Source organism: Erinaceus europaeus, chromosome 13 (assembly GCF_950295315.1).
Source record: "Erinaceus europaeus chromosome 13, mEriEur2.1, whole genome shotgun sequence".
NCBI lineage: Eukaryota > Metazoa > Chordata > Mammalia > Eulipotyphla > Erinaceidae > Erinaceus > Erinaceus europaeus.
This window is the reverse complement of record NC_080174.1, coordinates 13,123,556-13,136,412: the sequence shown is the minus strand read 5'-3', so window position 1 is coordinate 13,136,412 and position 12,857 is coordinate 13,123,556. Positions and strand designations below refer to the sequence as shown.

At 40.7% G+C, this 12,857-nt stretch overlaps 1 protein-coding gene across 1 annotated transcript in view; it reads left to right on the top strand.

Moving 5' to 3' along the window:
* Positions 1-12,857, top strand: part of PPP1R14C (protein phosphatase 1 regulatory inhibitor subunit 14C) — a 97,929-nt gene that overhangs the window by 71,552 nt on the left and 13,520 nt on the right. Inside the window, exons 2-3 of the mRNA XM_007515967.3 lie at positions 1,825-1,908; positions 4,093-4,125. Of these exons, the coding sequence (XP_007516029.2) occupies positions 1,825-1,908; positions 4,093-4,125 (117 nt within the window). The remainder of the gene's footprint in view (positions 1-1,824; positions 1,909-4,092; positions 4,126-12,857) is intronic.

The window sequence follows — 12,857 nt, the reverse complement described above, 5'->3', positions numbered from 1 at the left end:
CCTCCCTATCTGTGCAACTCACCCTGCCTGCCCAGGCTGAAGTCTTCCCAGTGGTGGGCTGTGGGATGGAACTTTCTACAGTAATGCAAGCATTTCTGTTGTGCTCGCCAGTGCTTTAACCACTGGTGATTGTGGCTTGTGAACATCTGAAATATGGTGTTCAATGAACCTGAACTTAAGAGACCCCATTGGTTACCACCTTGCAAGTCCGTATCTCCAGGGCTGGGGGATAAGGGTCACATGGTGGTGGCTGGGCTGGGGAGATAGCACAGTGGTTCTGTAAAATTCTTCCAGGCTTGAGGTTCTAAGGTCCCAGGTTCAATCACCAGCACCGCCATATGCCAAAGCTAAGCAATGCTCTGGTAAAAAACAAAAAAATGAGATGGCTGATCTCATTTTATTCACCAATAAAAATGGTAACATAATTAAGCTAAGGCAGCCATGAGCAAGTCTAAAGAGAATCCCCAACTTCCACCAGGGTCCTCCACGGTGCTCCACATGGTGTCAGGAACCAAACCCAGGGCCTCATGCCGTCTATGGATGAGGTGTGCACTGACTTGATGAACTCTCTCCTAGTTCCTGTTGAAAGGATTGAAATAGGCTTTAGCCTAATAACACCAAGGATCTTCCTTCTTTTCCCCTGAGCTTTTCAGTACGCCTTGTGTATCTTCACAATCACAAGGAAACTAATCAGGGCTCAGGAGTGCTAAGCTGTGTTCCAGGCACTGGGATCAATACCTGATATCAATTATCTAATCGACTCTGCATATTAACCACATGTGGGAGTTGTCACTTATGCTCCTGTTTCTACTGGTGAAGAAAATGAGGTCATTGCCAGTGTCCATGTGCAGCAGGGAAGCAATTACAGGAGCTAGACATTCCACCTTCTGCACCCCATAAAGAATTTTGGTCTATACGGCCAGGGAGAGATAAAGAATAAGGAAATTTCCAATGGAGGAGATGGGACATGGTACTCTAGTGGTGGGAGCTGTTTGGAATTATACTCCTATTACAATCTTGTTAATCATTATTAAATCAGTAATAAAATTTTTTTTAAAAAAAGAAAGAAAATGGGCCGGGTGTTGGTGCACCTGGTTGAGTGCACATGTCATAGTTCACAAAGACAGGTTCGAGCCCCCGGTCCTCACCTACAGGGGGAAAACTTCACGAGTGGTGAAGCAGGGCTGCAGGGGTCTATCTCTTTCCCTCTCTGTCACCCCCTTCCCTCTCAATTTCTGGCTGTTTCTATCCAATAAGTAAAGATAATAAAAAATTAAAAAAAAAAAAAAAAGAAAATGGGACAATTCTTTAAAAAAAAAAGAAAGGAAGGAAGGAAGGAAGGAAGGAAGAAAGAAAGAAAGGAAGAAAGAAAGAAAATGAGGTCAGAGAGGTTAGGAATTGTGCCCCAGAGTCACACAATGAGTTAGTGACAGAACTGGCTTTGCCACAGGTCACCTGGGTTCCAGAGACCTTGCTCCCAGAATGATCACCCATCAGCCTTATTCTGGTCAGACACTTCAGCCTCCTTCTTTGACTTCATTAGCTTGTGAAAATTAGTTTGTTGCCACTCAGTTCCTCTCTAAATAGAATGCCTTAGGGGCCAGGTGGTCACACACCCAATTGAGTGCTCACATTACAGTGCATGTGGACCCAGGATCAAGCCCACCGTCCCCACCTGCAGGGGAAAGCTTCACAGGTGTTGAAACAGAACTACAGATGTATCTCTCCCTCTCTATTCCCTCTCCACTCTCAGTTTCTCTATATACATATCCAAAGTAAATCAACAATCACATTTAACAGGATGCCTTCCCATTTGCCTCCTAGGAAGAAGAGATGCCAGATGTAGAAATTGACATCGACGATCTTCTTGATGCAGACAGTGAAGAGGAAAGAGTTTTAAAATTGCAGGTAAGCGCCTTTCAGACTCTAGAACCTCCGGGTCATAGATGCCTGGATGTATCTGGATCCTCAGAAGCTGGAAGCAGGGCTCTGCCATTCGCAGAGAGGAAAGCAAGGGTATTCACCCTCATAAACCGCAGCTCTGATGACAAAGCCGTGCTTGGTGCACCTTAGAGATAATTGTCCCCCCTACCTCATCTGCTTGGGGGTGGGGGAGAGTTGTTGGTTCTGCCTTCAAAGTTCCAGTTACATGGAGAAGGAAATGATTGCTATCCTGTAAATGTCAACTTCAAAGAAGAGCACTTACAGCTTCTAGCTGAGGCCTGTTCTGCTCTGTTAAAAGGTTCTCCAGGTGGAGAGGCACAAAGTGAAGTGACTCATTTTCCCTGCTTCTACTGTACACCTGGGAGCTTCACACTTGAATCTCTTTTGTGCCACTCACTAAGTCCCCTGGGAGCGTTTAAAACTCTCTTCCAGTAGGGCTGATGAAATAGCTCACTTAGATAGTGTATTGTTTGTCGTGTGTTCTACTGAGGTTTGAGCCTGGCTTCAGTTTATTGAAGGAAGCTTTGGTGTTGGCGTTTCTTCTACTCTCCCCCCCGCCCCCTCCTCACTATCTTCTCTGGCTGTATCTTCACTGAAAGTAATTCATAGGGGGCCAGGTAGTGGTGCACCTGGTTAAGTGCACATGTTAGGAGGTGCAGGGACCCAGGTCAAGCCCCCAGTTCCCACCTGCAGGAGGGAAGCTTCACAAGTGGTAAAGTAGTGCTGCAGGTGTCTATTTCTCTCACTTCCCACTCCATCTCTGTCTCCTGCTCCCCTCTCAATTTCTCTGTCTTTGTAAAAAAAATAATAAAATGAAAAAAAGTTGAACTTGGTGACAATAAAAATAAATTTAAAAACGAGCAAATAAACCACAAGGTCCTGTTAAAAGGAGTGTATCTAAATCCAGGACTCTAGCCTTATTATTGTTTTGAAATTGATTCTTGGGAAGATTGTTTATAACATTAACTTACTTAGTGCAGTATATTTAATTAGAATGCCCTCACTCCCATAGCAATCTGGTACAACAGTAGATGTTAAAATGTCTCTTGTTTTCTTCCCAAACACTAACATATTTATTTCCCTTCTCACCAGAGGTCAAATCTTATCATTTTAAAATCTGCAAGGCAGAGTTCCTAAAGCCAATTAGCCTTTGCCTTGCCACTGTTCTTAATGTTCTCCGATAATTACTGTTAATGGCCATGGGTTATCCCTGATGACCAACGATCAGTAAAGGCAATTCAAGCGCACATTTTGACGTGCTGATGTGTTTACCTGTCTCCTGAGTGGTGAACAGTTTCAGCGCAATGATCATTTCTTGATGGTAAATTCAATCTGGAGATGTTACTATCTAGCTGTCAAAGTTTTAAAAAATTACTGAATAACAGTAGATATCTGTTCTACAGAAATTAAACAATGTCATCACGTGGTAAGACTGAGAATTTGAAAGGGATTTGAGTGATGCTCAGATCAACCACCCTGCTTCTCAGGTGGGGACACTTCGGCTTGCAGACATGTGACAGGCTGCCTACTGCCTGAGTCACACTAAGCCTCTGGGTCTCCCTATCTAGTGTGATTGTCACCATCTCTCACACAGTGTCTCAACATGAGCATGGCCACTTTATTAATAATCAAGTTGACATCCAAATGGAAGGAGTGTTGTGTGTTTGAAAGAGGATAAGGCATTCCTGCATAAGTAGAACACAAGCTTTTATATTCTGAGAGGGCCAACAGATACTAGAATTACTTAAGGGATTCTGATGGGTTGTTGGAAAAGTCATGACATGTTTCTGTGTTTTTCTATGCAAAAGTATGTCATGACTTTTCTGACAACCCAATGAATCAGCATTATAAAAACTTGATTCGCTGTGTTCGTATTTTAACTATTTTCCAAAATATTTTATTTATTTGCTAGTGAGAGGGATAGGAGGAGATAGAGAGGAAAGAACCAGACATCACTCTGGCACATGTGCTGCCGAGGATTGAACTCAGAACCTCATGCTTGAGAGTCCTGTGCCTTATCCACTGTGCTACTTCCTGGGCCACATGTTCATATTTTATACAGATGAAATCATTTTTAGTTTTGCTTTTATTTTTGCGTGTGATTGCATTTGAAAATAATAAGCTTAACTTCTGTGTGTTTCCTTCTAGGAAGCTCTTGTAGACTGCTACAAACCGACAGAGGTAAACAAATCACTTTTCCTAAATTGCATGTTCACATCAGCTTTTATTTAATTGATTTGTATGTTATTAAAAATAAATGATGTTTGATTATATTTATATTACATAGAATTTATTATGTATTCATAGTTTTGAAATCTAATAAGCACATATATTTGAATAGTACTAACTTATTTTTATGTTTAATCATATCTATCATATATACACTTAATATGAACAAAATTAGGTCTGTTTTCACATAAGAACCAATTTTGAAGATAATTGTGAGAGGGTTTAGAATTGTTGTAGTAAATATCTGTAGATTTATAACTGGGAATGATGTTATTTTGCTGAATAAGCATGATTTTTTTTTTCCCCAAAAGCTTAAAGCCAGTTCTGTTACTCAAAAGAACTACCTTGACAGCTAGGAAAAATGATATGCTTTGTTTAGATATTTATCAAGTATATAAGTATAAAAGACATTGGGTATTAGTTTGATTTGATCAAAACATTTAATGGCATACTCTAATGACTGAAAGCGCTAATAGTTCAGGAGTTGGTTAGCTATGAAAGTATTAGCAAGAAAAGTATTTTGAATTTGTTCTGATCATAGAGCAGAGAAATGAAAACATTTTCTACATCAAAGTAATGGTAGTAGCACTAATGATTTTTGAAGGGGTATAATTTCGAAGTGATATGCATGCATGCTTTCACAAGAATGTGTACGATTTAAACAATTACATCATTTGGCTTAAGGTCAGTAACTTATTTGAGCTCTATTATTACAATTTCTAGCTTTTCTATATATTAATCTTAAAGTTATAGAGATGTAAAATTTTTATTTGAGCTGTTAAAATATACTTTTAATAAGTTTTGTACATATTCATAGCTTTGTTATCCAAACATGTTACTAAGCTTATAAAGAGTAGCTGTACCTTTTCCACCCCTCAACCATTCTTCCTAAAGTCATATATTTTATATAATTTGCTTATATAATTTTTTATAATGCTACTTTTGGTTGTTTAGATATATAACAATACTATATTATTCTTATATTCTTGAATATGCCTTATTTTCATTTATTGATTTAAGGAGAAATAGGTAATGGTATGTAGATAATGTGATGGATAAAGCATTAGACTCTGAAGCATGAGATCACAAGTTCCATCCCTGACAGCACATGTTCCAAAGTGGTGTCTGGTTCTTTCTCTTTCCTCCTATCTTTCTCATTCATAAATAGATAAATAAATAAATAAATAAAATCTTTTTAAAAAAGAGAAATAAGAGGGGCCAGATGGCAGCACACCTGGTTGAGCGCACATGTTACAATGCGCAAGGACCCAGGTTCAAGTCCCCAGTCCCCACCTGCAAGTGGGAAGCTTCACGAGTGGTGAAGCAGTGCTGCAGGTGTCTCTGTCTCTCTTCCTCTCTGTCCCTCTCTATCCGTCACTTCCCTCTTGATTTCTGGCTGTTTGTATCCAATAAATAAATAAATATTACAAAAAAATTTTAAAGAGAAATAAGATAGCTCTGTTACTTTTTACATAATTTATTTTTCTCCATTCACTCTATAAGGTTATGTAACACTTTTTTTGAATGAATAGTCAAAGTTATATAATGCTGTAATTTAAACAAATACTTTTCACTGCTAAGTCTAACAGTAAAATACAACAGTGGCTTCTTTCTTGAACTGTCATTTGTTTTTCCTGGGATTGATAACTGCTTTATCTTTTGTTTAGTACCTACTGGTATATTTTGTGGAACTCTAATGTCTTTGGCAAACATGGAATCTATTAATTTAGTCTCAAATACATTGTAGCTATTCTCCCATTCCAACTCATTCTCCCTCAGACTTTCTTCCTGACATCTTTATGTAGTCATCTGGAAAAGTTATGCCCTACTTCTATTGAGTAATCACTGACCTCAGATTTCTGCTCACTGTTGTTCTGTTTTGGTTCTTTTGTTTTAAAATTTCATTCTGGGAGTCGGGCGGTAGCGCAGTAGGTTAAGTACATGTGGCACAAAGCACAAGGACTGGTGTGAAGATCCTGGTTCGAGCCCCCGGCTCCCCACCTGCAGGAGAGTCGCTTCACAGGCAGTGAAGCAGGTCTGCAGGTGTCTATCTTTCTGACCGCCTCTCTGTCTTCCCCTCCTCTCTCCATTTCTCTCTGCCTTATGCAACAATGACTACAACAATAAAAAAAAATATTCATTCTTCCTCATTTTTGATGGAATAGACCATGAATAACTTTTTGGGAAAGGATTCAGAAGAGTGCCTGGATTTGTTTTTAATCCTGCATATTGTATCAGAATATATTTTAGTCAACAGTTTGGATGGTAGTGAGTTCTAGGATAAAATTAATGAGTAAATCTCAAGTTTTGGAGGCAGGGAGATGGCTTACCCAGTAGGGAATATACTTTACCATTCACAAGAACCTGGATTCAAGCTCCAGGCAACCACAGCGGAGTACTTGTAGTGGGGATGCTTCAAGTAGTGGGGCAGTGTTGTGATGTCTCTCCTCTCTGTGTCTCTGTATATCTATGTCTCTTAAAAAACATAAGGGTTCACCAGCAACAGAAGAATCACGCATGCATGGCGCCCCAGTGAAAAACCTGAAGACAAAAATACATCTCAATGTAAAAGGCCTTACCTAATTGTTATATTACTGCTGGTATTTAGACACTCTATGTCATTTCCTTTCTCGAGCCTTTGTTTATCGCCTTTTTTTTTTCATTCAGTTAACTTTGAGGGTTATCTGTGTGTTTTGGAATTTTACCATGAAATGCTATGCTGTAAGGTAGATCTTTTCTGTTGTAGTTGTTCGTGTCCTCTGTGTCTTGCAAGCTTTTTTTAGTCTAAAGGTTTTCAGGTCTTCAAAAATTATCTCTTATTATTTTCTTCTTTGGTATTCTGTTGTTTCTGGCTCCTCTGCTATTTCGATATTTTGTAGTCTAGATGCTACATCTTCTGGATCTTCTTTTTTTTCCCTTTTGTTGCCTATCTCTTTGATTTCTTTTTATTATACTTTGTGGAAAGATGTCTCCAACTTTTAACTTTTCAAAACATTCATCTTTTGATGTAAAAGTCAAAGAACCCTTTCTTGATCTCTGCTTTCCTTTATTGCCAGCTTTTGTTTCATGGGGATATTATATTATTTTCATTTATTTTGTTATTTTTATCTTTTTTATTTGATAGAGACAAATTTAGAGGGGGGAGATAGAGAAGGAGAGGTGGGAATGAGCGCTTGAACCTGGCTCCTTGAGCATTGTAATGTGTGCTCTCCACTGGGTACACCAACACCTGGTCCCACAGACATTTCTTCTTTTAAATTAGTGATTTAATATTTACTTATAAAATTATAAGACAACAGGGGCATAAATTTACCACCTTTCCCACCACCAGAGCTCTGTGTCCCCATTCCTTCCATTGGAAACTGCAGTAGTTTTCCCAAGGTCACAGATATGAGTTGACTATTATTTCTATAACTATCAATATTTATAGATATTTCCCCTTTTTTGTTCTCTATGGTCCTGTCTTCTCATCCTTTCCAAGTCACACCTACACCTCTCATTGCTTCTGAATGTTCTTCCTTTTTCTCCCTCCTCTCTCAGAGTCCTGATGAAATTGGGGTTCAGAGCCCTTTAGTTATCTTTCCCTAATACTCTCCCCCTCTGGGAGTATGGACCAAAAAATGTTTTGAGGTGCAGAAGGTGGGAGTTCTGGCTCTTGTAATTGTTTCTCTGTTAGACATGGGTGTTGGTAGGTTGATCCATACCCCCAACCTATTTCTGTCTTTCCCTAGTGAGGTAGAGCTCTGGAGAGGTGAAGTTTCCTGACACATTGGTGAAAGTGTCTGCCCAGGGAGTTCAGGATGGAATCATAGTAGCATTTGCAACTTGTTCTCTTAATCCCTAAGGTGGAGTATGAGAGCTGGTAACCCCTTCCCACAGACATTTCTTATTGTTTTTTAAATTATTATTATTATCTTTATTTGTTTATTGGACAGAGACAGCCAGACATTGAGAGGAGGGGGGATAGAGAGGGAGAGAAACAGAGAGACACATGCAGCCTTGCTTTACTACTTGCAAAGCTTGCCCCCCTGCAGGTGGGAGCAAGGGGATTGAACCCAGGTCCTTGCGCACTGTAATATGTGTGCTCAACCAGGTGTGCCACCACCTGGCCCCCAGACATTTCTTGTTAGTACTAATGGTTAAACTGGAGACTACTGTGCCTTTTCCATATGGTAGTAAGAACCACCCCTTTTCAAGACCATGGATCTTGAGACTAGCTAGACAGTGAGTCTCTCTGTGCTTACGGACTGGCTCAGTGATCCACTGGGCGAGGAGTTTTTCTGATAGCTTTATGCTGTTGATCAATGCGGATAATTTTGAAAAAAAATTCAACATGGAATTGCCACCAACCCAGTAAGAATTGAGGGCTCTCAGAGCCCTGCAGTGGTGTCCAGCTTGCTCCTCAGTGGTGGACTGAAGGATTGCAGCAAACTGCAGCTGGTTAACACTATGATGCACAGTCTTGCTATATAGATTGTTCCCTTAGGAACCAGACATTTGCAGCCACTGTGGTGTATATGAATCAGACATAGGAACACAGCCTTGTTTGGCTTCATTCCTAGTCTGTGTACATTCTGGCTCTCGAAGGTGCATGGAGTTCTAGCCATCGTGCTGGCCACAGTGAACCCCGAGAAGAAAGTGCCTGTCACATGGAACTGCTTCCTCCTCCAGAGTGCCTTGATGCACTCATAGCTACTCAGCCTGGCTTACCTGCTACCTGCTGCCGAGTGGGAAGGAATCTCTTAGCCCTGTTTGAAGACTTCAGTCACGTTTTTTATTTGTTCTGTTTTGTCCATCAGAAAGTCTTTCTTCCTACATGGTCTCTGTTTTCCCTATACCCTACCTTCTGAAATCCAATGTGGACGCCTCACTGCCTGGTGGCACAGAAAGGCAGTCGCTGTCCCACAAGCTTCTACAAGAAGGAAAAGGCCTATTTAGTGCAGCGTAGGCAGGAGCATTGCTCAGATCTACTTTTTCAAAAAAATTTTATGCATTTATTATTGACTGTAGACAGAAATTGAGAGGGAGTTAGAGAGGGAGAGAGACAGAGAAACGCCTGCAGCTCTGCTTCACCACTTATGAATCTTTCCCCTGTAGGCAGGGACCAGGGGCTTGAACTTGTGTCCTTGTGCACTGTAATGTGTGTACTTAGCCAGGTGTGCCACCACCTGGCCCTCAGATCTACTTCTATACAAGTAGAATAAGGGCTAGAAAATCTGGGTGTGGGTTTCAAATCAAACAGGGTAGAAACTTGAGTCTGTCAAGTCATCTGGCCTCCTGGATCTTGATGCAGCCTCCATGCACTTCCTCCCCAAAATGAAAATTGTAGCATGTCTCACGCTGCTATTTGCCCTGAAGATGAAGCCCACTTTAGCACATGTGTTGGGCATTACGCCAGTCCCCTCCTGCTCCATGCTGCATAGATGCTGTGGTCTGTTTCCATAATCATTGTTTTGCCTGAGACCCGCCCTGCCTGAAGGGTATTGTTTTATACCACTGGTTAGAACCTTTGCAACAGCTGCCATGGAAACTTTTTACCTTTGCGCTCTTTTCTTTTCTCCACCCCCTCTCCTAGCCATTTCCTTTTCTCACTTGCTACTTCCGGTTAAAGATATATATATAGATATATATAGCGTTGTCTCTGATCAATAAAGGCATTGCATTGCATTCCAGCTCAGCCACGAGTTCCTGGTCTCTTCTCTCTCTGGTGACGCTAGCCCGGCACACATGCTAACAGGATCAGCCAGAGAAGGGTGTGTCTGCTTGATATTCTTAATTTTTTCTTTTCGAAGTCTGTTTTAATACATCAAGTGTTTCTTACAAAACACTCCTTAAGAGAAACTGCTCAGAGTTTTTATTTTTTGTTTAAAAACAGTTCATCCATTTAGGGCAATGCCAAGGAGTTCTGTCCCTTTGAGACCACATTCTCATGTCTTCGCTATTTGAGGCTGTTTTGTCCATGTTTGAGTGTTAGGAGTCTGTAGGCTGATTGGAATGTCTGTTTGTGAGCAAAGCTTTTCCATTCAATCCACTATGGAATGACTGGCTTGCAAACCAGATTTTTCTTTTCATGTGATGTGTACATGGAACTAGTTGTTTTTATTTTATTTTATTATTTATTTTTGCCACCAGGGTTATGGCTCAGTGCCTGCAACTGCGAATCCACTACTCCCACAGCCACTTATCCCCCCCCCCCATTTTGTTTTTTATTTGATAGGACAGAGAGAAATGGAGAGGGGAGGGAAATAGAAAAGAGTTGAGGAAGATAGACAACTGCAGACTTGCTTAATGCTCAGGATGCATCTCCCTGGCAGGTGGGGAATGGGGGTTCTAACTGGGATCCTTGTGAACTTCTATGTGCTTAACCTGGTGTGCCACCATCTGGCCCTCTTCGATAGTTTTTTTTTTTTCTTTATTGTGTAATTAATGTTTTACAGTCAACAGTAAATACAATAGTTAGTATATGCACAACATTTCCCAATTTTCCACATAACAAAACAACCCCCACTCTGGCCTCTGTCTGGATAGTTGCTTTTGTTAAGGAGTTAGACCACCTGAACTGCCATAAGATTTGTTGGCATCAAGTTTTCAGGAAGTCAGGATGGGGAGGAGGCAGGAAACCTCACCATGTAGCTCTGTGGGGAGTAGACTTTCTTTCTTTCCAGTTGATACAGGACCAGTGAGAGTTCAAACAGACACTTGGAGGGTGATAGTAAGTTGATGTGAAAAGTTAGGCAAGAAGACTAGGCATCTAGTCAAAGAAGGCAATGGGTTATGCTGATGCCCTCACCTGTGACGTGGAGGTGGACAGGTGTGGATAGGAGCAGATCCAGACCAAGTAAGTGTAGACTTAGCATTTAACCCATCTGGTCACTCCCTTTTCCTTTAGTTCTCTGCCTAGGTGCAGAAGTTCATTGTGGAAAACTGAGAAATGTTATTCATGTACAAACTATTGTATTTACTATCAACTGTAAAACATTCCCTCCAATAAAGAAATAAAAAATAATAAAATAAAGCTTACCACCAGACACACAGAGAGAAGTTCATTGCCTTGGTATTTAAGTGAGAAAGAGGGGCTTCCATGAGCTTTCTACTCCTTGACTTTGTACTATCTGGAGAGCAAATTAGTCACCCTCTGACAGCCATGCCATGAAATGAAAATGGTGAGTCTTGTTCCCCTTAAAGAAGTGGGTTCTTATCTTCTGCGATGAAAGAACATGATGTATGAATGTTCTCTGGAAATCCAGAAGGAGGAAGATGAGAATGAGTGTGCATCTCTGTGTTCTTTGTTCTGCTCATGGTTTCTAGGAATGGAAATATGAGGAATTGCGGAGCATTTTCAACCAAATTTATGTGCCCGTTAAAGGGCCATTTCAGAGAGGATTGACTTTGATTTTATATTAAAGATTTTATTTTATATTTTAAGTCTCTTCCTTCTTTTCTTTTAAAAATATTTATATAGCGGGAGTCGGGCTGCAGCTCAGCGGGTTAAGCGCAGGTGGCGCAAAGCACAAGGTCGGCATAAGGATCCTGGTTCGAGCCCCCGGCTCCCCACCTGCAGGGGAGTCACTTCACAAGCGGTGAAGCAGGTCTGCAGGTATCTATATTTTTCTGCCCCTCTCTGTCTTCCCCTCCTCTCTCCATTTCTCTCTGTCCTATCTAACAGTGACAACATCAATAACAATAATAACTACAACAACGAAAAACAAGGACAACAAAAGAGAAAATAAATAAATAAAACATTTTAAAAATATATTTATATATTGACTCTAGAAACAGAGAAACTGAGAGGGAAGAGGAGAGAAAGAGAGAGAGATGTGCAGTACTGCTTCACCGTTCATGAAGCTTCCCCCCGAAGGTAGGGAGTGGGGGCTTGAACCTGGGTTCTTGCACGTGGTAACTTGCATGGTCAACCAGGTGTTTTAATCCCCCCAGAGTAAATGCTATTTCTAATACATAGTTTATATTAAAATAGAACCACTTGAATAAGGTAAAGAAGGATTCTTCTGCAAAATGCAGGAAGAAAGAGAGTAAGTTCTTGGTGGTTATTGCTTAGATTTCCGTGGCCACTAGTGACAGCTTGATGTACACTGTGGAACTTGGATGTGGGGTATTGGATCAGTGAGCTGGACTGGAGCAAGGAGGCTTCCCTCATTCTCACTTTTATTTTCCTTTGTTCTTAAGTCTTATCATCACACCATAGAACCTTATTTGTGCTAGGATGGAATAAAGAAAATGCATTTAACATGATCTTGAGGGCCTCTTATTATCTCTGAGTATTTGTCAGTCCAATCCGACCCCTCCTTGAAATTATTTTGTATAATTCAAGATGTCTGTGCATAGCTCTCTTAATAAACACCGGAGTCTTTCTGTCTGTGCTTATTTACTTATTTATTTATTTATTTATTTATTTTTGTGAAATAGAGACTGTGACATTACCTGGGTCATTTTTAACAAGCAAAACCCGTGTGTTGCTATGCATCAGAAGTCCTGCCAGATGACTAAGCCTGTGTGTAGGTGGTGAAAGGAGTTTCCAGGTCCCAGTAACCTGCTGGGTCATGAAACTGTCATGAACATGAGACAGTGCAGAAAAGAAACGTCTGATTGGAGGTTGGAGAAGGAAATTGACCGGGGCTTTCTGGAAGGTCTGTCTGTGCTTCACTATTGTTCTTTCAAAGTGGCTG